This window comes from Spermophilus citellus (genome assembly GCF_964194105.1).
Source record: "Spermophilus citellus genome assembly, chromosome: 3".
Classification (NCBI taxonomy): domain Eukaryota; kingdom Metazoa; phylum Chordata; class Mammalia; order Rodentia; family Sciuridae; genus Spermophilus; species Spermophilus citellus.
The window spans coordinates 140,835,576-140,860,940 of NC_138184.1; the positions used below are offsets into that span (position 1 = coordinate 140,835,576).

Sequence of the window (25,365 nt, forward strand, 5' to 3'; positions counted from 1 at the left end):
ATTTAGTCATAGAAATTACTTGGAAGAACTGGGAGTGCCCATCTGTCAATGACGTGGACATAGGAACAAAAGGAGGTTCAAGGGAGAAAAAAAAATATCTGGCAAGAAGTCTAAATTATATGGGGGAAGACTTAATCCATTAGTCTATTGACCTTATTGCACAAATTTTTATTCAGCCCATGTATGCAAATATTTATTGAGTGTCTGTCATGTTCTAGCCTCTATGCTAGGCACCTATGGCACAAAAATGAATAAAGATAGTCCTTGCAATCCAAAAGTACAATCTCATGGCCAATAATACAATTATTGATTGGTTTGTCATTTAAAATCTTTGCAAATCATTATGAAAATATCACTGTTTTAAATTTTTTATTGAATTTTGCAAGAAATATTTAAAATATGCTTAACATGTTAAAAATTATAATATTACACACAAATATCTTTCTTACTTTCCTCATTGTCCCCAGTAATTCTGAGCCTTTTCCTCCTAAACCTATGTATATTCTTCTGGACATTATTCTATATAGCTATATAATGCTCCACAGATCTCACTAGCTTGTTTTATAAATAGTAACACACTCTATGTATCTTTCTGCATCTTGATTTTTTTCCCTTAAAAGATATGCCTTGAAGATCTTTCTAATAGGTGCAGATCTACAGGGTATAAACTGTATATACAGGGCATATCTCTGCCTACTTTTTTAATCATTGCATGAAATTCCATAAAATGAATGGGCCAATGGTTTATTTGGCCATTTTTACATTAACAGATATTTAGTCTGTTTTCCATATAACTATTGTTCTTGCAAATTGGAATTTGGAAGTCTTTTGTTTATTCTCTCATCCATTCATTCAGCAAGTTTTTCTCAAGTCCTTATTTATAATTTTATAAAATTGGTTGTTGCCCAGAATGTATTTCTGGAGGAAAAATGTGTGGAAATCACATACCTTTGTGGTACACTTGTGGTAGAATGGCAAGAATTGAAACTGGTTCCTCTGGATAGGGTGGGAGTTTCAGAAAACTGATGCAGAGACCTACAACCAAGGGGGGAATGCCAACATGAGATGTGTTGATTGAGGTAGTTCCTGGGAGTCATTGTCAATCTTTCCCTTCCAGAGCAAACGTGCATTTCTCTTAGTTTCTAACAACCCCACAATGGCCACAACTTTGAAGAGACCAAGTGTGCAGCCCAGGGCCTGATTCTCGTTTCAGAGCACTGTGTTATAGCAGGTGTGAGAATTTAAGTGTTAGGTGCCCAGCTACTGCTCATTATACAGGTGACAGAGTGTCATACTCTTGACAGATGGTAAATCACTGGGGAACCTTTTCAGGAACACAGCTTTGTTAGGTTCCAACTTTGGGGAAGAAGTTAAAATTATGTGCTGAAATGGGCACAGGGAACAGTCACTGAAGCAAATTTATGTTAATTCTATAATGGAAAAGAATTTCATATTTCACGGAGAAAAATCTCAAAGTGCTGTCCCCAGGGTTCTTGTGGCCATCCATATGCAACAGTAACAAACTCCTTTATTACTGAAAAGAAAAAAAAAATGAGGGCTGGGGATGTGGCTCAAGCAGTAGCGCGCTTGCCTGGCATGCGTGCGGCCCGGGTTCAATCCTCAGCACCACATACAAACAAAGATGTTGTGTCCGCCGAGAACTAAAAAATAAATATTAAAAAAATTCTCCTCTCTCTCTCTCTTTTAAAAAAAAGAAAATAAAAAAAAATGAGTCACTCTATGCAATAGGTTTGCATTTACAAATCATTTGAAAGCACTTTCAAGGAGAGTGGAACATTATTATTATGTAGTTCAGTTTTATAAATCTCGGCTCTACCATGGGTCACATCTAGAATCGTCAAACACAATAGACAATACAATTAGAATTTATCAAAGACTCCAATGCAGAGGGCAGTGTCCCCAAGGACATCAAGTTCTCTTACTTGGGCTGCTGAATTTGTCTTTGTTCTGTCCACATTTAGGAAGAAGAGCTGGGGTTTGCCACTTCCTTGTTTAATTGCTTCTTTTCATGAAGACTGAGAAAGAGCATGTTTCTGGATAATATGAACTCCAGTTTTAAAAGACTATTGACTCTTGAGGTGCGGCAGAAAAATATCCTTTTATTTATTGATTCATCTCAGTTTTTAGCAACCGTGCTTAAGTTACTTTTCATTTTGCGTTTATGGGTCACATCTTATTTTGTAATGTTCATCAGAGACACCCAGGAGCAACTCTGGCCTTGAGTCCAGAAGAATTCATGTCTAGTCACTGTTCTGATAAAGTGGGGGTGGGGGCAGGGAGCAGAGCTGGTCACTGAATCCAACACTCATCTTCCTTTTTGAGAAAATAGAGGGTTTTCTGGGAGTTTCCTGTGATCCTATATTACTCTATGATTCCACAAGAAACAAAAACAACAGTCCTTAAAGGGAGGAAAAAAATTAAGAAAAATGGCATTTAAAGTGTGTTATGGTTTAGATGTGGTGTCCCCCAAAACCTCATGTGTGAGACAATGCAAGATGTTTTGGAGGAGAAAGATGGGGTCATAGACTTAATCTAATCAGTGAATTGATCCCTCAAGGGATTAACTGAGTGGTAACTGGAGGCAGGTGGGTGTGGCTGGAGGAAGTGGTTCGTTGAGGGCGTGGCTATGGGGTATATATTTTGTATCTGGAGAGTGGAGACCTCTCTTGCCCTCTACTCTCTGATCATCATGTGAGCAACTTCCCTCCACCACACTCTTCCACCATGATACCCTGCCTCACCTCGAGCCCTGAGGAATGGAACTGGCTGTCTATGGATGGAGAAACCATGAACCCTCAAATAAACTTTTCCTCCCCTACAATTGTTCTGGCTGAGTCCTTTAGTCACAGCAGTGAAAAAGCTGACTAAAACAAAGTGTGAACTGTAGAAGTAAGAAGGATATAGCAATGGTTTCTGGCTAGTTGGAATTATCTCAAAAATGCAAGAATGAGAGCCCAGAAAGCAGAGTTCCTAAACTCAGGAGATCTCAAAGTTTAACCCAGCATTTTATAAACTAGAGTATGCCCAAGAATCATCTGGAAGACTTGAAGAAACACATCTTTGTTTCTGAACCTTACTTGAAGGGTTTGTAGTGCAGTAAGTCTGAGCAGGGAGGGAGCTCAGCAACTTGCTTTTCTATTAAGTTCCCAGGTGCTGCTGGTGCTGCTGGTCTGGGAACCACACTTTGAGATCTAGTCTCTCCTTGTATCAAGAGACTCTCACTGCTTTCAATCTAACTTTGAAAATTGTACGAATTATTATCCAGTAAATATCATGATGATTAATAACATTGGCCAGATGAAAGTATGAATACAACTGTCATATGAACAGGTCTTTATGAACAGCTGTACTATAGTAAAATGTCACTGATGCACAGGTTCTAATTAAATCGCCTCCCAGGTCAGCATTTGCTGATTTAATTTGTTTGTTCCTTTATGACATCTAAGGAATCTCTATTTCTTTAAGGTTAGTGAACATGTTCCAGGCACTCAACAAGTGTGACCTTTCGTGAGAGCCTAGGATCCATGGTATTATTGAGAAACTTTCTCACTTCTACTTCATTTAGGAAAGATTCAGATGTAACATAGTGGGGAGAAGGAACTCTGATTCTGCTACCTACCTCATGTAGTCTTTCACAGTCATCTGAACCATTCCTTGTTCATGCAAAGAAACTGGAAGAAAAAAACAGTAGAGGTGAACTTAATTGTCTTTTATCTCATGGGAGATTTTCTTATATCTAAATGAAACAATGTGGGACTGAATTTCCATCTCCCGGGTTGTATAAGCATGGAAGAGAAAGTATGTCAGGAGTGAACAAGACAGAATATAATGAATGGCTAAACCGTAGGACAAAGCCCTGGAAGAAATATACTTGTTCAATGAAGCGAGAAGTCAGGAGCGAATGGAGGAATCAGTGGAGGTTTCAATGGGGGAAATGGGATTTATATTGGATGTTTAAGAATGAGGTGAATTTGATGAATGGAAAGTAGGTATCACCACTAAAGAAGAGATAAAGGTATCTGTAAAAAGAGGAAGGTCTGAGACTGGTCTGATTAGATGGCAGAGCACGTGGGGAGGCTCGCTTGTGGAACCTGTGGCCTATCAAAAATACAGTCTGGGCAGGCAAAGGAACACAGGGAAGGAATTTGCATTTACTGAGCATCTTCCATTAGTGGGTACCATCCAATCCATCCAAAAGCCATTTGATTTAGGATATATCCTCATTTCTCCAAAAAGGAAACTGAGACTCACAGAAATTTAGTAATGAATCCATGATCAAGAGTAACAGATCTAGGAATTTGTTACTACCTGTATTATTGATTTTAGCAATAACATACTATCTATTTAACACAATGTATTTACTATAATCTACTCAAGCAACAGCTAAGCATGTTATATGCATAATCCCAATTTCTACAATAAAACCACGAAATAAAACCAAAATTTTTATTGTTGTTCTTATTCCCACATAATAGAGAAGAAAACTGAGGCTCAGAGAGATTAAATACATTTCTCATGGTCACTAAAAATGCCATAGCTTCTTTTGTTTTTTTTTTTTTTAAACCACACTGCTAATAGAATATCTTGTAGTTGACTTGAAAACTGAAAACTGAAAACGAGGGTTTATAAGTATATGTCGGGACATGAAAAGTTTTTGAGCAAACATATAAATGTGAGAATGATGATGCTGACAGTCCATTTTCTGGGCAGTGGAGCTGAGGACAGAATATCTCAGGATGAAGATGTATTAGATATCCAAGGCCCATTCAAGGGCTCTTGAAGTATCATACTGTGTGTCAAGACAACACATGCAGCTGACATCTGCAAAAGGAACTATTCCCAGTATGTGTACATTTTATCACTTACTATCCCTCATGGCTTTCTTGGGTACAAATGTGGAACATGCACAACACTGGGAAGTGTCCCCACCCTGTACTTCTATGAGAACATGAAGTTTTTCATCATAAGAAAGAGAATGCAGGTTGGAAAAAGTTTTAGATGAACAAACCTGAGTGATTAAAATATATGAAAGAATGTTGAAAATAATAAAGAGCTTTCATTTGGAGCCAGAATTCTTGTCTGGGTGGTAGAGGGGGGCAGTGGTCTATATGTAGGCTTTAAGTTATCCATGAACTAACTTGTTTGAGAATGTCAAATTTGGTGGATGGAAATAGGGATCTCCATAATTTTTTTTATTGTTGGTTGTTCAAAACATTACATAGTTCTTAATATATCATATTTCACAGTTTGATTCAAGTGGGTTATGAACTCCCATTTTTACCCCGTATACAGATTGCTGTATCACATCAGTTACACTTCCATTGATTTACATATTGCCATTCTAGTGACTGATGTATTCTGTTGTCTATCCTATTCTCTACTATCCCCCTTCCCCTCCCCTCCCCTCCCCTCCCCTTTTCTCTCTCTACCCCCTCTACTGTAAATCATTTCTTCCACTTGTATTATTTTTCTCTTACCCCTCCTTTCCTCTTATATGTAATTTTGTATAACCCTGAGGATCACCTTCCATTTCCATGCGATTTCCCTTCTCACTCCCTTTCCCTCCCACCTCTCATCCCTGTTTAATATTAATCTTCTTCTCAAGCTCTTCGTCCCTACCCTGTCCTTGGTTACTCCCCTTATATCAAAGAAGACATTTGGCATTTGTTTTTTAGGGATTGGCTAGCTTCACTTAGCATAATCTGCTCTAATGCCATCCATTTCCCTCCAAATTCTATGATTTTGTCATTTTTTAAAGCAGAGTAATACTCCATAGTGTATAAATGCCACATTTTTTTATCCATTCATCTATTGAAGGGCATCTAGGTTGGTTCCACAATCTTGCTATCATGAATTGTGCTGCTATGAACATCGATGTAGCAGTGTCCCTGTAGCATGCTCTTTTTAGGTCTTTAGGGAATAGACCGAGAAGGGGAATAGCTGGGTCAAATGGTGGTTCCATTCCCAGCTTTCCAAGAAATCTCCATACTGCTTTCCAAATTGGCTGCACCAATTTGCATTCCCACCAACAATGAACAAGTGTACCCCTTTCCCCGCATCCTCTCCAGCACTTGTTGTTGTTGGACTTCATAATGGCTGCCAATCTCACTGGAGTGAGATGGTATCTTAGGGTGGTTTTGATTTGCATTTCTCTGACTGCTAGAGATGGTGAGCATTTTTTCATGTACTTATTGATTGATTGTATGTCCTCCTCTGAGAAGTGTCTGTTCAGGTCCTTGGCCCATTTGTTGATTGGGTTATTTGTTATCTTATTGTCTAATTTTTTGAGTTCTTTGTATACTCTGGATATTAGGGCTCTATCTGAAGTGTGTGGAGTAAAGATTTGTTCCCAGGATGTAGGCTCCCTCTTTATCTCTCTTATTGTTTCTTTTGCTGAGAAAAAACTTTTTAGTTTGAGTAAGTCCCATTTGTTGATTCTAGTTGTTAACTCTTGCGCTATGGGTGTCCTATTGAGGAATTTGGAGCCCGACCCCACAGTATGTAGATCATAGCCAACTTTTTCTTCTATCAGACAACGTGTCTCTGATTTAATATCAAGCTCCTTGATCCATTTTGAGTTAAGTTTTGTGCATGACAAGAGAAAGGGATTCAGTTTCATTTTGATGCAAATGGATTTCCAGTTTTCCCAGCACCATTTGTTGAAGATGCTATCCTTCCTCCATTGCATGCTTTTAGCCCCTTTATCAAATATAAGATAGTTGTAGTTTTGTGGATTGGTTACTGTGTCCTCTATTCTGTACCATTGGTCCACCCGCCTGTTTTGGTACCAGTACCATGCTGTTTTTGTTACTATTGCTCTGTAGTATAGTTTGAAGTCTGGTATCGCTATACCGCCTGATTCACACTTCCTGCTTAGCATTGTTTTTGCTATTCTGGGTCTTTTATTATTCCATATGAATTTCATGATTGTTTTATCTATTTATACAAGAAATGCTGTTGGGATTTTGATTGGCATAGCATTGAACTTATAGAGAACATTTGGTAATATCGCCATTTTGATGATGTTAGTTCTGCCTATCCATGAACAGGGTATATTTTTCCATCTTCTGAGGTCTTCTTCTATATCTCTCTCTAGGGTTCTGTAGTTTTCATTGTATAGGTCTTTCACCTCTTTTGTAAGGTTGATTCCCAAGTATTTTATTTTTTGGGGGGATATTGTGAATGGAGTAGTTGTCCTCATTTCTGTTTCAGAGGATTTGTCGCTGATATACAGGAATGCCTTTGATTTATGCGTGTTGATTTTATATCCTGCCACTTTGCTGAATTCATTTATTAGCTCTAGTAGTTTCTTTGTAGACCCTTTTGGGTCTGTTAGGTATAGAATCATATCATCTGCAAATAGTGATAATTTAAGTTCTTCTTTTCCTATTTTTATGCCTTTAGTTTCTTTCGTCTATCTAATTGCTCTGGCCAGTGTTTCGAGAACTATGTTGAACAGAAGTGGTGAGAGAGGGCATCCCTGTCTTGTACCAGATCTTAGAGGGAATGCCTTCAATTTTTCTCCATTCAGAATGATGCTGGCCTGTGGCTTATCATAGATTGCTTTTACAATGTTGTGGTATGATCCTGTTATCCCTAATTTTTCTAGAGTTTTGAACATAAAGGGATGCTGTACTTTGTCGAATGCTTTTTCTGCATCTATCGAGATGATCATATGGTTCTTATTTTTAAGTCTATTGATGTGGTGAATAACATTTATTGATTTCCGTATATTGAACCAGCCTTGCATCCCAGGGATGAATCCTACTTGATCATGGTGTATAATTTTTTTGATATGTTTTTGAATCCGATTCGCCAGAATTTTATTGAGGATTTTTGCATCTAGGTTCATTAGAGACATTGGTCTGTAGTTTTCTTTCTTTGAAGTGTCTCTGTCTGGTTTAGGCATCAGGGTGATGTTGGCCTCATAGAATGTATTTGGAACTTCTCCCTCTTTTTCTATTTCCTGAAGTAGCTTGAAAAGTATTGGTGTTAGTTTCTCTTTAAAGGTTTTGTAAAACTCTGCTGTATACCCATCCAGTCCTGGGCTTTTCTTAGTTGGTAGTCTTTTGATGGTTTCTTCTATTTCCTCTATTGTTATTGGTCTGTTTAGGTTGTCTATATCTTCCTGACTCAATCTGGGCAGATCATATGACTTAAGAAATTTATCGATGCCTTCACTATCTTCTATTTTATTGGAGTATAAGGATTCAAAATAATTTCTGATTATCTTCTGTATTTCCGAAGTGTCTGTTGTGATATTGCCTTTTTCATCCCGTATGCTAGTAATTTGGGTTCTCTCTCTTCTTCTCTTTGTTAGCATGGCTAAGGGTCTGTCGATTTTATTTATTTTTTCAAAGAACCAACTTTTAGTTTTGTCAATTTTTTCAATTATTTCTTTTGTTTCGATTTCATTAATTTCAGCTCTGATTTTAATTATTTCTTGCCTTCTACTTCTTTTGCTGTTGTTTTGCTCTTCTTTTTCTAGGATTTTGAGATGAAGTATGAGATCATTTATTTGTTGTTTTTTTCTTTTTTTAAGGAATGAGCTCCAAACAATGAATTTTCCTCTTAGAACTGCTTTCAATGTGTCCCATAGATTCTGATATGTTGTGTCTGTGTTTTCATTTAACTCTAAGAAGTTTTTAATTTCCTCCTTAATGTCTTATATAACCCATTGATCATTCAGTAACCTATTGTTCATTCTCCAAGTGATGCATGATTTTTCCTTCCTTCTTTTATCGTTGATTTTCAGTTTCATTCCATTATGATCAGATAAGATGCATGGTATTATCTCTACTCCTTTATATTGTCTAAGAGTTGCCCTGTGACATAATATATGATCTATTTTTGAGAAGGATCCATGTGCTGCTGAGAAAAAAGTGTAACTGCTTGATGTTGGGTGGTATAATCTATATATGTCAATTAAGTCTAGGTTAATTGTGTTATTGAGTTCTATAGTTTCCTTATTTAACTTTTGTTTGGAAGATCTGTCCAGTGGTGAGAGAGGTGTGTTGAAGTCTCCCATGATTGTTGTATGGTGGTCTATTAGACTCTTGAACTTGAGAAGAGTTTGCTTGATGAACATAGCTGCACCATTGTTTGGGGCATATATATTTATGATTGTTATGTCTTGTTGGTGTATGGTTCCCTTGAGCAGTATGCAGTGTCCCTCTTTATCTCTTTTGATTAACTTTGGCTTGAAATCTATTTTATTTGATATGAGTATGGACACTCCTGCTTGTTTCCGCAGTCCATATGAGTGGAATGATTTTTCCCAACCTTTCACCTTCAGTCCATGTATATCTTTTCCTATCAAATGCATCTCCTGTAGGCAGCATATTGTTGGGTCTTGTTTTGTGATCCATTCAACTAGCCTGTGTCTCTTAATTGGTGAGTTTAAGCCATTAACATTTAGGGTTATTATTGAGATATGGTTTGTTCCTCCAGCCATATTTGTTTATTAATGTTACTAAACCTGATTTGTTTTTCTCTTTGATTACTTTCCCCCCTTTACTGTCCTACCTCCCACTGTTGGTTTTCAATGTTATTTTCCATTTCCTCTTCCTGTAATGTTTTGCCAAGGATTTTTTGAAGAGATGGTTTTCTAGCTGCGAATTCTTTTAACTTTTGTTTATCGTGGAAGGTTTTAATTTCATCTTCCATCCTGAAGCTTAATTTCGCTGGATACACGATTCTTGGTTGTCACCCATTTTCTTTCAGTGTTTGAAATATGTTATTCCAGGATCTTCTAGCTTTCAGAGTCTGTGTTGAGAGATCAGCTGTTATCCTGATTGGTTTACCCCTAAATGTAATCTGCTTCCTTTCTCTGGTAGCTTTTAAAATTCTCTCCTTATTCTGTATGTTGGGCATCTTCATTATAATGTGTCTAGGTGTGGATCTCTTATGATTTTGCACATTCGGCGTCCTGTAGGCTTCTAGGATTTGGGATTCTGTTTCATTCTTCAGGTCTGGGAAGTTTTCTCGTATTATTTCATTGAATAGATTGTTTATTCCTTTGGTTTGGAGCTCTGTGCCTTCCTGTATCCCAATGACTCTTAAGTTTGGTCTTTTAATGTTATCCCATATTTCTTGGATATTCTGCTCATGGTTTCTTAGCAGACTTGCTAAGCTGTCTATGTTCTTTTCAAGTTGAAATACTTTGTCTTCATTGTCTGATGTTCTATCTTCTAAGTGATCTACTCTGCTGGTAGTATTGTCAATTGAGGTTTTAAGTTGGTTTATTGCTTCTTGCATTTCTAGGATTTCTATTTGTTTGTTTTTTATTACCTCTATCTCCCTGTGAAATTGATCTTTTACTTCCTGTATTTGTTTATGTAGTTCCTTGTGAAAATGATCTTTCATTGTCTGATTTTGCTGTCTCATGTCTTCCTTGAGACTCCAGATCATCTGAAGCATGTATATCCTGAACTGTTTATCTGACATTCCATCTGTTGCAGCTATTTCCTCTTCTAAAGTTGAGTTGACCTGCATTGCTTGTGGTCCTTTCTTTCCTTGTCTTTTCATACTGCCCGTGTTTCTATCTGCTTGGTGAAACTGTTGTGTTTTTGAAATTTTCCCCCTCTTTATTTATATTGCTCTTGTATAGTTGGGAGATCTCCCTTGCAGGGCCGGTAGTGGCTGTGCTCCTCCTCTAATTAGGGTGATCTATCTACCACGCTGGTTGGTCGCAGGTCTGCCCACCCTGCGGGCGAGGGTGGCGGCTCTTCTCTGCCCCCACTCCAATTGTGGTGACATAACTACCACGCCCTCGGGTCGTTGGTCCAGATCCGGATGTGGGCGGCAGCTCTGCTCCGCCCCTACTCCAATTAGTGTGACGTGTCTACCACACTGGTCGGCCTCTAAGCCTGTTCCGCCGGTGGGTCGCAGTTCTGCCTACCTTGTGGGCTCGGGCGGCAGTTCTGCTCAGCCCCCACTCCCGGTGGGGGTACCTGACTGCCTCTCCAACGGGTCGCTGGGCCTTTTCCGGACACGGGCGGCGGCTCTGCTCCACCCCCACTCCAACCAGTGTGACGTGACTGCCTCGGTGCTACGTGTCCACCACGCTGGCAGGCTGCCGGGCCTGTCCTGCCAGTGGGTCGCAGGTCTGCCTACCTTGCAGGCTCAGACAGCGGCTCTGCACAGCCCCCACTCCAAATGGGGTGATTTGGCTACCGCGCCGTCGGGTCGCTGGTCCTGTTCCAGGCGAGGGCGGCTACTCTCCTTGGCCCCAGCTGCAGTTGGGGTGTCGTGATACCACGCCGGTGGGTCACTTGGCCTGCTCTGGGCGCAGGTGGCAGCTCCACTCTGCCCCCCAGGCCCCCACAGCACCCAGCAGGACCCGGACCGAGAAGCAGTCCCCGCAGGTTCCCCAGCCCTGGGCCAAAGCAGCTTCGGGAGCCAGAATCCGGCCTCTCCGATCCCGGCCACGCTCCGCTAGGAGCAGGCTCCACAGAGCGACCCCCGCGGGTTCCCCAGCCCCAGGCCAAAGCAGCCCCGGGAGCCCGAGCCAGACCGCTCCAAACTCTCCCAGCTCGGTGCACACTCCGCTAGGAGCAGGCCCAAAGACGCAGTCCCCACGGGCTCCCCAGCCCCGGGCCAAAACTGTTCTGGGAGTCAGAGCCCAGCCACCCCTCAGCGCACGTTCCACTTGGAGCTGGCCTCAGCACGCATTCCCCGCAGGTTCCCCAGCCCTGGGCCAAAGCAGCCTGGGGAACCAGAATCCGGCCGCTCAAAGCCCGGCGCACGCCTTGCCAGGAGCGAGCCCCGAGGAGTATTCTCCTCAGGTTCTCCAGCCCAGCCTGAAATCACCTGTTCCGTAGTTGAATGAGCTGAGATCAGTAGAAAACAGGGATGATTACATCAGCTCTCCAAGATGGCAGCTGCTGTCCTCCTCCGTGGTCCGACTGGTGTCGAGAACCAAACTGGACCGCTTCTCTCCTCTGTCTCAAAGCCAGAACTCAGCACTAAGCATGGCCATTGCACCGCTGGCAGGAGCCCCCAGAATCCGCATCGCTGTACTCCTGCTCCGGTACCTCACCGCTACCCAGCGCGCGCCGCAGACTCCATCCGAGGGGCGGTCCGCCGACCAGGCTCTGCTACCCTCCGTGCGGAGAAATCGCCCGCGACCGAGCCCCCGCAGCCGAACCCCGCGCGATGTAAATCCGTCCTCTAGATTCTGGAGCACCTCAATTTCACTGGAAATTCCCAACAAGGTAGCCTTCAGCCATTTCACCTCGTCTTTCTCCTGCACAGTGACGCGGCGCACTGGGGTGATGCACTCCCATCGCCGCCATCTTCCTATATGCCGGGATCTCCATAATTTTTATAGCAATAATCACATTTTCTTATTCTTTTTAGATATAGACAGTAGAGTTTATTTTGACATATTCTATATACATGGAGTATTACTTATTCTAGTTAGGATTCTATTCTTGTGGTTGTACATGATGTGGACTTTCACTGGTGGTTTATTTATATATGAACATACGAAAGTTATGTCTGATTCATTCTACTGTTTTTCCTACTCCCATCCTCCCACCCTTCCCTTCATTACTCTTTGTCTAATTCAGTCAACTTCTATTCTTTCCTCTCCCTGTGCTCTTATTGTGTGTTAGCATCTACATATCAGGAGAACATTCAGCCTTTGATTTTTTGGATTGGCTTAATTCATTTAGTATTATAATCTCCAGATCTATCCATTTATTGGCAAAAGTCATTCTTTTTTATGAATACTACTCTGTTATGTATATATCCCACATTTTCTTTATCTACTCATTTGTTGAAGGGCACCTAGGTTGGGTTCCATAGCTTAGCTATTGTGCATTGAGCTACTATAAACATTGATGTGGCCTCTCACTATATATGTATGCTGAGGAGTTGGATAACTGGGTCAAATGGTGGTTTCATTCAAAGTTTTCTGAGGAATCTCCATACTGCTTTCCAGAGTGGTTGTACCTGTTTGCAGTCTCACCAGCAATGTAAGAATGTGCCTTTTCCCCAACATCCTCACTAACATTTATTGTTACTTTTTGTTGTGCAATTATGACTGGAGTGAGATGAAATCTCAGTGTAGTTTTAATTTGCATTTCTTTAATTGCTAGAGATGTTGAACATTTTTCATATATTTGTTGACTGTATTTCTTCTTCTGTGAAGTGTCTGTTCAGTTACTTTGCCCATTTATTAATTGGACTATTTATTTGTTTATTTATTTTGGTGTTCAGAATTTTTTTTTTTGAGTTCTTTATTTATCCTGGACATTAATGTTCTATCTGAGGTGCAGGTGGCAAGGATTTTTTCCCATTCTCTCTTCACATTCTTGATTGTTTTTTTTTGCTGTGAAGAAACTTTTGAGTTTGATACCATCTCACTTCATAACTGCTCAACAGAATTACATATAAACAAGACATAAACAATCATAAGTATTTGTGCCTCAAACAATTGAGCATTGACATACATCAAACAAACTCTTCTCAATTTCAAGAATCAAATAGACCACAACACAATAATACTGGGTAACTTTCACATGGCTCTCTCATTACTGGATAGATCCTCCAAATGAAAACTAAATAAAAAAGGTCCAGAACTAAAAAATACAATTAATAATTTAGACTTGGGGCTGGGGATGTGGCTCAAGCGGTAGCGCGCTCCCCTGGCATGCGTGCGGCCCGGGTTCGATCCTCAGCACCACATACCAACAAAGATGTTGTGTCCGCCGAAAACTAAAAAATAAATATTAAAAATTCTCTCTCTCTCCCCTCTCTCTCCTCTCTCACTCTCTCTTTAAAAAAAATAATTTAGACTTAACAGACATACATAGAATATTTCATCCATCAATGACTTAATATACTTTCTTCTTAGCAGCATATAGATCCTTCTCCAAAGCAGACCATATCTGAGGCCCCAAAGCAACACTTTGCAAAAAAAAAAAAAAATTAGATGTAAATCCTGCATTCTGTCAGATTACAATGGAACAAAATTAGAAATCAATGATAAAGTGAAAAATAGAAACTACTCTAATACCTGAATACTAGCAAAAGAAACAGTGAGGAAATTTTAAAAAATACTTAGAGGTAAAATGAGAATAGCAACACAACATATATCAAAATCTCTGGGACACTATGAGTGTGGTTCTAAGTGGAAAGTCTGTTGCATTGAGCTCTTTCATTAAAAGAATAGAAAGTTATCAAATATGTAACTAACATTACATCTCAAAGCCCTAGAATAAAGAAGAACAAATCAACACCAAAAGCAATGGAAGACAGGAAATAATTAAAATCAGAGCTGGAATATCCATCATTTTTAGCAGATTTTTTAAAAAAGCTTAGTTACCCTGCTAGGAAAAAGGAACCCTTGTCCAGAAAGAAAAAAGAAAGAGATACATTGTTAAGATGTGTGCAAATAGAGTATTCTGAACTAAGCTCAAAATATACAACTACATTTACAGACAGTGAAAGAACAGGCACAGTAAATGTTTGCCTTGCAAAACAAATGTAACTCTGTCACTATGGCAGTCAGATAGAGTGAGAAACATAAATTGATTTCAAAGGTTGAAATAGTTAAGGATGGTCTCTGTGCTCCAATTTCAAGCCCACTGCCCATGGCAGACATCATTAATCAATTGCATTACTTTCTCACTGAGCCTGGATAGGCTCTCAAAATAGTCACCAACACCTGATTGGGATTGTCTTGTGAGAAGGAGTGTATTTGCCATCCTTTGTTTAGAGTAAACTTCCTGAGTGAGTAGTTGAGAAAAACAGAAATTTCAGGTCTTGCACCTAAATTTCAGATGTCAACAACTTTAAGAAAATACATTATAGGGAATATAAAACATTATGGGGAATATAAAATACTATAGGGCATGCCTTCTTTCATTCTGTTCTTTCTTGACCCTGTGAGGCACCTCTAGGAGAAAGATTTGACAACTTCCAGACACAGGTCTTTCTTCTGGGCGTTACTAATCCATTGCAGCACAGTTGCTTACTGAACCCAACCCAATCTCAGCACAACTCCAACTCATAAAACCACTGCCAGTTGATTGAAGATGTCACATGAAAGAATAGCTTTTGCTATTCATTAATGTCATCGATCCAAGCACAGTATAATTTTTAGGCAACTATTTGTAATGACTTGATACCAAGATGAAATAAATAATAAGTGGCCCAAACAGAAGGTAAGATAAATATAATTTCCTATTTCCCTAACAAAAATTTCCCATTTCCCCTGTCCCCCACCTTCTTAACCAGCACTACCTGTAACTATAGCATTGCATGTAACACATAAAATAAGCCTACATTTGTACCTAAGTGAGCTCATCTGGAGAATTCTGGAGAGTTTCTGATCAGTGTTCCTTGCCTAAAATTTCCCACAGTCCTGGCCATTTGGCTGCAGGTTCTGCTGGTGCCACAGTCCTCATTACTCTCTCTGTCTTTTCCAGTTGTCTGCTACTGCTCTGGGGTTCTTAGAAAGTGTGAACAAACAAGCATGTCCAGGCCAGGGACCTGCCACGGTGGCCATAATGAATTGCTCAAACTGTCAGAGAGGAAATGATCCATTTTCAGATATTGATGAGAAGAGTTAGTTCAGCCTTGCTGAACTTTCCAAAACCCTAGCCCTGCAGAAAATCTTGTCATCCAGAAAAAAATCTCGTCATGTAGGATCTGGAGGCTTTCACTCAGGACTTCTTCATGGATCCCAGAGTCCACACAAATCTGCCAGCCGCACTCTGTGGATCACGTCCCTAGGCCCTGCCACTGTTGTTACAAGCAATTTTGGTAGCCAGGAAACCGTAAGTTGCATCCAGGAGAAAAGAAGGTCCAAGGGTAAGATGCTGTCTAGGAAGTGAGAAGTGGATTGGCTTGATCACAGTGGAGGGTTTCTGTCATATATGAAAGTCTTAGGGTTTTAGCACAAGCAGGGAGAAGGACCTTCCTCTCCTATACCCCACAGCTAACATCCTGTGTCCCATTCCCCACCATCAGCAACAGTTAGGGGATGTTAGCCCCCTCACCTGAACTCCACCATCACTGATGAAGAAATATAGCATTTATATTCTTTCCTGCACCCCTTTCCTCTTTCTTCTTGATCTTGCTGAAAATGACACAAATGTCTATCTGTAGCCAATGCATTCAGACATTAGCCTTTTCTGCTGCCAAGCTTAGATTTTTTGGAGAAACTCAAGCCAAGGAAAACTGGTATAATTTTTGAAACATTCATAAGATGAGCCTGATTTTTTCAATTGTGATAAAATCATCAAAAATTAATTAGGTTCCCTGGTTGATTTCCATTTTACATTCCTTGGCTCTCTAGGTCCTCGGAGACCAAGAGCTATTTTCACAGTGTCTCTGTGTGCTGACTTCTTGGTTACGGGGGAAGCAGTGATTGGCCTTCTCGGCATTTGGATTCCGGCAGCTAAGAGTCTTGCACAGAGCAGAAACTTGACTGTTAAAAGAGGTTTTGTTTTTGCCTGTGATTCCTTGTCTGTTAGAGGTTTTTTTTTTGTTTTTTTTTGTTTTTTTTTCTTTCCCAGTTTGCTAATTTGTAAGGTAAACTGCCTGGAGCCTGAGAATTGGTTTGTTGGGGTCAGGTCCTGTTTCCCTTGGCCTGTTTTCAATAATGAACTTGAACAGAGACACAGAAGCTGGTAGCCCACAATGTGCCAGTTCTCACAGGGATTGGGATTCCTAGATTTGCCTAAAAACTTGGAAAAGCCAGCATTACAGGCCCAGGTGTCTTCGGGGCAGCAATCTGTTAAAAGCAGTGGGTTCTCCAATTTTCTGCAGTCTCCCTCTTACGTGCTTTGTTCATTAGCGATTACCTGCCTGTTCCTGGAAGCTTCTGATTAGAGCAAGACTCTGATACAAAGGGAAGGCCATGCCAGGACAGACAAACTGTTCTTGTTACCCCAGATCTCCTTAGGCCTCTGCAGGCATCAGGCTTGGGGATACCCCACGCAGAAGGTGGGACCCTTGGATGCCTACCTGCGTCTCCCACACAAAGCTCTGCTAGCTGGGCCCTTCTCAATTTCACACTCGCTTCTCTAATTGCTTGGGTTTAATATTTTCACCTCTTTCTTCCTTCTGGGATATCCTTGTTAAAATTTTAAAACCAGATTTTATTTTCTAAAAGCACTGGGGGAGGAAGAAAAAAAATTACAAATTAAGTCCTGCTATCCCCAAGTTTCCTAAGGATCGGTTTAGAGGAAAATTAAAGTGAGAAAAAAAGTCCCTGCTCTATCTAGTACATCCCATTCCATGGGTTAAAATTCCAATTCTGATTCCCTTCTAGATGCTTGAGTCTCTAGCCACCCTCCCGACTGTGAGGCGGACTTCTGCCATCTGAAGCAGCAGATACCGCACTTAACCCTGCAAAATGTATTACTGGAGAAGATGTAGTTAGATATGCAGAAGGCACTAATTAGCACCTTTATTGGCTTAGAAAGCATTTTTTATTTTGGTTTTCCTAAGCATTTCTGACTGATTCATGGAAGACATTTGGTTCTTTGGAATATCGTCCAATAGACTAATCAAATCACATTTTTGCAGGGCTCTAAAATAATAGCATTCTGCAGCTTTCTGCATATTTAACTCCTGCATGACCACGATACTTAGTAAAGGCAGTCAGCAGTGTATTGTCTCCATTGGCAAATTATTAGCCCATATTCTTACAAAATGAGATTCTTACATTCTGCCTGATTCTCATTCTCAAAACCTTAAAGCAAATGGAATGCTGGTCTCTTCTCCCCACACCCCACCTGGTATCTGTTTATTTTTGAGATGGTGAGACTCTTCTTCCCCATTCCACTGTTAAGCCCAGTATAAGTCCTTGTCAGCTCAAACCTGAGTCCTGTAACTTCTTCCCAACATGTGCACCTTCTTCCCCTTGCCAAGATAAGCACCAAGGTCTGCCATTTCTCTCCTCACTGTACTGAGTTCAGAACTCACCACAACAGAGATGTGGTAACATATGATTTCCTGCAATTATTATCCTAAATTATTCATGCCATCTTTTTCAGGGGAACAGAGATCCTCCACCCAAATCTTCCTCATTCTGGTTACAACTATCTATTCATTTGAAGAGGAACTAGAGATGTGCCATCCTAGTCCTATGACATCAAGTGTGATTCCTTCATTCTGGATTTTAAAGACATTTATAATCTGACCACACCCTATGTAGCAGAGAAAGTTCTACCCTTGTTCTCTAGCCTGAAACCAGATCTCCAGCTTGATTACTTTCCCACACCTGTTTAGTTTTCTTCTCATTTTGTTCAAATTCCTTTTATTTCCACCAGATTAAACATTTTTGCTCTGCCTCTTTATTTTTTTTTTCTGATTGGTTAGCTCAAATCTCACTTCTGAGATTTCTCAACCTGACAACCTTATCTTCATTTTGTTCTACCAAGATTCTTTTATTGACTAGCCTTGGTACATTTGGAGAGAGACAATTCCTACACTAGCAGGGATCACAGCTGTTTTCAGGGAGAAAGATCATATCCCTCATAATGTGAGGCAGCACAGAAGAACTGCCTCTTGATTAGAACCCAGAATGGATATTACGGGTGTTCAGAAGAGAAATCGTGTCTCAGTGCAAAAGTCAGGGAGGGCTTCATAGAGAATATGGGGCTTGGTTCAGGCCTCCAGAGAATTGTGAGAAGTTATCAGAATGGGGCTGACTTTTAGGCAAGAGGATTTAGATGAAGGAAGGTCAAGAACCAGGAGTGCAATGAAAAGAGATAAGAGGAGAAGGTTTTGTAGAAAAGTTGGTGTAGTTTACATTTGAATTGGGATGATCCTAGAAAGTGAGTGACATTCCTGATAGTATAAGTCTCATATTCTACATTTTTGTACCCTTCACCTAGTACAGGTCTTTGCTCTAGACATATTCTCTTGAGAAGCTTTAAGGGGACATTTAGTCTGTTTAATTGGATTTATTTTGACCTTTTCTTATGATATAGAGCACGGGTTTTAGAATTTTATTTTCTAAGTTCTTAGTACTTAATACATTCCTCCTGGAAATAAATTTTACTCTTCTTTTCTGAATATTGAAAACAAAATAAAAAACAAAAAAAAAGGACAAATAAATTAGTTACCCATCAAGTAGTAACTAGCACCAAGCAGAGCTTTGAGCCAAACTGCCTTTTTTGCTGTAGGAGATAGTTCTAGTTTCTTCACTTATAATGATGCTTGGATAAGTTGTTAAACCAGTGGCAATTATATAAACCTATGTGTTGAAGCATGCATTCATTATATGTGTCTTACCTTTGCATCGTAATGACAATGTACTCTCATTGTCGGGTAGTACTGATATTTAATTTGTTTTCTGGTGATGTGAACAAGTTCACCACAAACAGGATACATTCTATGGGTTTGCTTATACTTAGATAGAGTCTGAGGTTAAGAACGAGTCAGCGGCCTGGGAAGAGGAATGTTAGCACCCGTGGCCATCATCCCTAGAGCACCATGATGGATCCCACAGAGGCTCTGAATATCCTATGGTTATGGTTGTAGGAAGATTTGTGGATCTTGACTGTGACCAAACTGAGAATCAACTGCTTGTGCAGTTGGTATTCACTAAGCAGAGTTACTCTGCACTCAGTGGTGGGGATTCCTGGAAAGGGAAAAGAGAAAACAGTTGAAAGATGACCAGGAGGCTCTTCCTTGTAAGTCATCCATGTACCCTGAGCAGCAAATTCTATGGGATATCTAAAAAGAAGGCTGTGAGAGCACTCAGCTAAAATGCCCTAATGTTCACCAGAAGACAGTGCAGAAGTCAGAAGAGAATCCTTCAGGAATTTCTTTAGTCTGACTTGGGATATGAGCAGGGGCACCCATACAGTCTTCAGCAGTGATTGAAATTAACATAGGAAGAAGGTATAAGGGAAGGTATTGGCACCATTAAAAGGAAAGACCCAAATAAATTTGGTCAGCAAGTAAGCTTGGGTGAACAATGTTTCTTTGGAAGAGATCACAAAGCCCCAAGAGCAGAGGTCCCAGAGGGGAGCCCAGGCTTGTCCCACAGAAGGCCAGGCAGAGGCACCAAGCAGGTTAGTACATCTCGGTCACTGATCATGCCTATTACCCTGTACGCCTGCTGCGGCAGCCACCTGTGAAAGCAAATGCGTGTCAATCATATGTGCAACAAGGGGTTAAAATCCACAATCTGGGAAGAACTCCTACCCCTTTACAACAACAAAGAGAAAATCTGCATTTGTCTTCCTTTCTTGCAGTTATAATTTCATTTCACTGCTTCCTTTCACCTCGCAACTTCTCAGAGTAGTTTTCTGTCTCCACTTCTTCTGCTTTCATTCCCATGAGAAGGCTGTACATGTAGGCTTTCTCCCCAGCATTACTCTAACACAAATCTTCTCAAGGTCACTAATGGTATCCACTGCCAAACCTGAGGGCCAGCTGTCATTCCTCTTCATCTATAAGGACCAAGATCAAGAGCTGATGGTATTGATCGGAGCTCTTTGACACACCAACTTTCCTTCCAGACTCTTTCTTGGTTCTCTGTGGACCTCATAATCCAACCCTTCTCCTTCTCTCTTTATTATTTTCCCCCATATCTTCCTGGCCTTTCCTCCAGCTATACTTACTTGCTTGATGATCTCATCTGATCTTCTGGCTTTAAACACCATCTAAATGACCAGTCATTTTTCCCTTAACTCCAGATTTTTATTTCTGACTACCTCCCTGGTAGTATCTGTTTGGATATCTATTAAGCATTTGAATCATTACATGTCTAACATTGAGTTTCTCTTACTGAGTTTCTCATCTCTTACCCCAAGGCTGATTCTTATATTGTTTTTCCCATCTCAGTAAATGTCCATCCATCTTCCTAGATGCCTGGGAAAAAAATCATTGGAGTCCCCTTGGACTTCTCCTGTCTTTAATGCCCCACATCTAATCCATCAACATATCTTATCCTAAATTCCAAATAATCCAGAATCCAACACTTCTCTCTATAATAACTGCTAGTGCCCGGTGTCAGTCCCCATCCTCTCTCCTCTGAATTATTTTATTAGCCTCCTAACTGGGCTTCCTGATTCTACCTTTTCCAGCTCCCCACTGCCTACAGTCTGTTCTCCAAATAGTAGCCAACTAGATAGCAGAAAAGAATCAAGATCATACTACTCCTTTTAATTAAATTTTTTTCAAGAAGTCATGCTGAATAAAAGTCAAAGTATTTATAGGGATATATATGGCCCTAAATTATTTTGCTTCTAGCTAATTTTTTTGGGGGGGAGAGTACTGCGAATTAAACCCAGGGGCACTTAACCACTGAGCCACATTCACAGCCCTTTTTATATTTTATTTTGAGACAGGGTGTCAATAAGTTGCTTAGTGCCTTGTTAAGTGGCTGAGGCTGGCCTAGAAGTTAAAATCCTCCTGCCTCAGCCTCCCAAGATGCTGGGATTACAGTCATGTGTCACTGTACCAACTCTAGCTAATTGTTTAACCTCTGGCCTGCTACTCTCTTCCTTGCTCACTGAGCTGCAGCCATTTTAGCCTCCTTGGTTTACCTGGAATACAAACGGCATGTTGCAACCCCACAGCATTTGCTCATGTTGTTTCCTGTGCCTGGAACAGTCCAGTTCCCCCAGAGAAGCAGATGTCCTTCTCTTTCACTTCTCTCAGGCAGCTGCTGAAATGCCTTCCCCAATGCCTGTTCCTGGCTGTTACATATTTACTTAATTGTTTATTGTCTATCTTATCACCACATTTATTTTCTTCATTGTCTCCAATTCTAAAGGAGCCATCTAGTTTGTAGGGTCATCTGATATGTATTTGCTAAAAATGGAAGAATGGAACAAAAGGGGATCTGTCAGCACCATTGTGCCTGTGTGCAGGGAGTGGAGTGGACAGCATGTTTGTTCTCCAGTCTCCAGACTAAGTCAAAGGTGTGAGGAGAAATATGGACTGCAGGAATAAGCTGAAAAATGACTTCCTTCATGCATTTGATGTAACATAAAACACTAGTACCACTGCCTAAATCCCCAGGTGATAGAGTCAGGCAGTAGAATGAAAATGAGCATTTATACAAATTCTGCAAGAAATAGAGCAGTGTAAGGGCTCAAATGCAATGATGGTGGTCCCTGGAGAGCAGAAGAACAGGATGCTTAGGAAGTGTTAAGACAACTATTCTATGAGGTAATGCCAAAGAGGTTTCTATTGGAGTACCATAAGTGACAGTGAAGGGGACTCATTCATGAAAATGCCTGTAACATCTAATGGCTTCCAGAAATTCTCCTGGAGTCATTTTGCAGAAAGATCCTGTGATACCAAGATGGTAGCAATAATCCACCCAAACTTGGGAAACAACTTTTTTTTTAATAACATAATTGAAACTTGCAAAATGGTGAGACCTGATACAAATTTGAGTTACAGGAGTTATTTATAGATTAATTTCAGAATAGTATGGAACCTCTTTCTTACTTCTAGAACTGTTGTTAATCAATTTTTCTTTGAACTAAAATCTACTTTATGTCATGTAGGTTTAAATGGAATACATTTTGGAGCATGTCTCAGCATAAAATCTTAAATTCAGGGAGAGTTCTTTTCTGCCACCCCAAATTGACTCACAGAAGTAAGGACAAGCTGGAGATAAAATTTATGGTAGTTGATTTACACCCACTACCATTAGTGAAGTTTAGAGGCAGATTAGTTGATTTACACCAACTACCAACTAGTGAAGTTGAAAGGCATACTAGTTTCTGATAGAAAAAGCATGAACTTTGAAATCAGACACACTTGAATTCAAATCATGTCTCTTATCTTTCATTGGTGTGTAGTTTTAGGCAAATCCTGTAACCTTTCTGAATATCTAACTTCCTCAGTATTTAATAAAGTTAGTCATCCTGCTGTTTTGCTTGAGGTGTACTTGGAAATAGTCTTAAAATACACAATAAGTATTTGATAATTAATAATAATCACTAATCATAGTACTCATACAATCATTATTTTACTCCAGACTGTATGGAGATCTGAAACACAGTATCAGAAAAAGACAACCATCATAGAGTGTTTCAAGCATTAGTTTTTCAGTCACATCAAATTTCATAAGAGTTTAGTTTCTTTTAATTTAAAATGTCTGAAATCTAAGCAAAATGACTACTTAGAGCTTTCCAGATGAATTACTTGATATATTTATTCAGCTTTACTAAAGTATAATTGACCAAATGATATCTGTTCAAGGTATACAATGTATTTTGATGTGTATGTTCATATATAGGTATATATATATATATATATATATGTATGTGTAATCTATAGTGTGAAATGATTATCACAATCAACCTTATTAACAAACCATCACCTCACACAGTTACTTTTATCCTCAGGCAAGAATACTTACAATCTACCCCCTCAGCAAATTTAATGTATACAATATAGGATTCTTAACTATAATCACCATACTATACATCATGGCTCATGAATTTATTCATCAAGTTTGTACCTATTGGTCAACTTGATAAATGTTTCTTTTTTTCAATTTTAAGATCTAGATGTGACCATTCTGCATTTCCATAGACACTTGATTGACATTAAAAAGTAGTGTTGTCCCATATAAAATTTTTAAACTCAGGACCATGTAGTGATCCCAGAGAGCTGGTGCACTCAATTGAGAAGTTTTGGAGACAGTGCCAGTGGCTCCTTCTCTCTCTCCCGTTGCTCGTGGGGCTCTGACTTTCCGGCAGGGATGGTGGGGCTCTCAGGTCTTGCCATGTGTGACGTGTATAGTAAATACCACTGATTTTCTTGAGAGGGCAAGAGGCTATACAGACAGACCAGTCCAAGTTCACATCTCAATTCCTTTACCTTTTAATTGAACTACTTTGGTATTTAACTTTTCTCAGTCTCTTTTTTCTTCTTGCAAAATTTGATCATAGTAGGGGCAGGGGGTTGTGGCTTAGTGGTAGAGGGCTTGCCTAGCATGCATGAGGCACTGGGTTCAATCCCCAGATTTAAAAAAAAAAAAAAAAAGATACCACGTCCATCTACAATTCAGAAATTTTTTTTTTAAAATTTAATTGTAGTAATATTCACCTCAGAATATGGTTCTGGTAAATGAAGCAATATGCAGGAAAAACTTAGCATGTGCACCCTCAATGCATATTAATTTCCTTCCCGTTTCAGTTCTGCTGATGAAGAGGCTGAAGTGCCAAAGGTTAGAGGCTTTACCTAGCACAGGGTGATGAATGAGGTATAAAATGGGTCAACTAGATGCTAGCTTAATAAAAATGAGACCATAGGTAGCCATACAAGAGCACAAAAGCCAAAGAATCACCATAACAGACTGAGGTCTCATCTTGACCATCACAGGACTCCGGAGAAACCCAGGAACAGAACCACCGAAGCCATTTTATTTGGGCCCTGTGCAGGGCCCATAGGCCCAGCAGAATGCTTTCCATGGAGGGCACGTCCAGCCTCCATAACTATGAGAGAATAAGTTCTTGTATTTTAAGGTATCCAGTTAGAACTGAGTTGACAAGACCTTTGGCTCTTAATACCACTTCCATGTGCCAAGCCTCAGAAATAATCAATGAGGAAGAAGCCTCAGAATAAATTCCACTTACAGTGAGTTTAGTAATGTTCCCCCAAATTTAATTTCCTTCCAGAACCTCTAAAGATGGGCTTAATTAGAAATAGGGATTTTACAGGTATGATTAGTTAAGATGAGTTCATGCTGGGTTAGGGTGGGTCCTAAATTCAGTGACCTGTGTTCTCAGAAGAAGAGAAGACACACAGGGAGAAGAGGCCTTGTGAAGGCAGAACAAAATGATTCACCCACAAATCAAGGAATACCAAGGATTTTCAGGAGCCACCAGGAATGAGGAAGAGGCAGAGGAGGATTCTCCAGAGGAAGAATGATTTGCTGCCACGTTGATTTTGGACGTCCAGCCTCCATAACTCTGAGAGAATACATTTCTTGTGTTTTAAGCATCAGGTTAGAACTCATTTGTTATGGCTGCCCTGATAACTTTCTGCATGTTCACTTGGCATCCTATCAGGATTTTAAGAGTTTTGGCAGGGGCTGGGGATGTGGCTCAAGCGGTAGCGCGCTCGCCTGACATGCGTGCGGCCCCGGTTGATCCTCAGCACCACATACCAACAAAGATGTTGTGTCCGCCAAAAACGAAAAAAAAAAAATAAATAAATACTAAAAAATTCTCTCTCTCTCTCTCTCTCTCTCTCTCTCTCTCTCTCTCCCCCCCCCACTCTTTAAAAAAAAAAAAAGAGTTTTGGCAGGATAATTTCTCCAGTAGTGACACCTTTCTTCCTCTGAACTTCCTTTACCTTCTACCACCATTTTTCTCCCTGATACCCTTTCCATGACCTCTGGTG

General features: G+C 40.2%; 1 protein-coding gene across 1 annotated transcript in view; it reads right to left on the reverse strand.

Moving 5' to 3' along the window:
- The window catches only part of ITPRID1 (ITPR interacting domain containing 1), a gene marked incomplete at both ends in the record, with an annotated part of 91,885 nt that overhangs the window by 63,024 nt on the left and 3,496 nt on the right, over positions 1–25,365 (reverse strand). The window contains 2 exons of the mRNA XM_081288179.1: positions 949–1,035; positions 3,641–3,692. Coding sequence (XP_081144305.1) covers positions 949–1,035; positions 3,641–3,692 — 139 coding nt within the window. The remainder of the gene's footprint in view (positions 1–948; positions 1,036–3,640; positions 3,693–25,365) is intronic.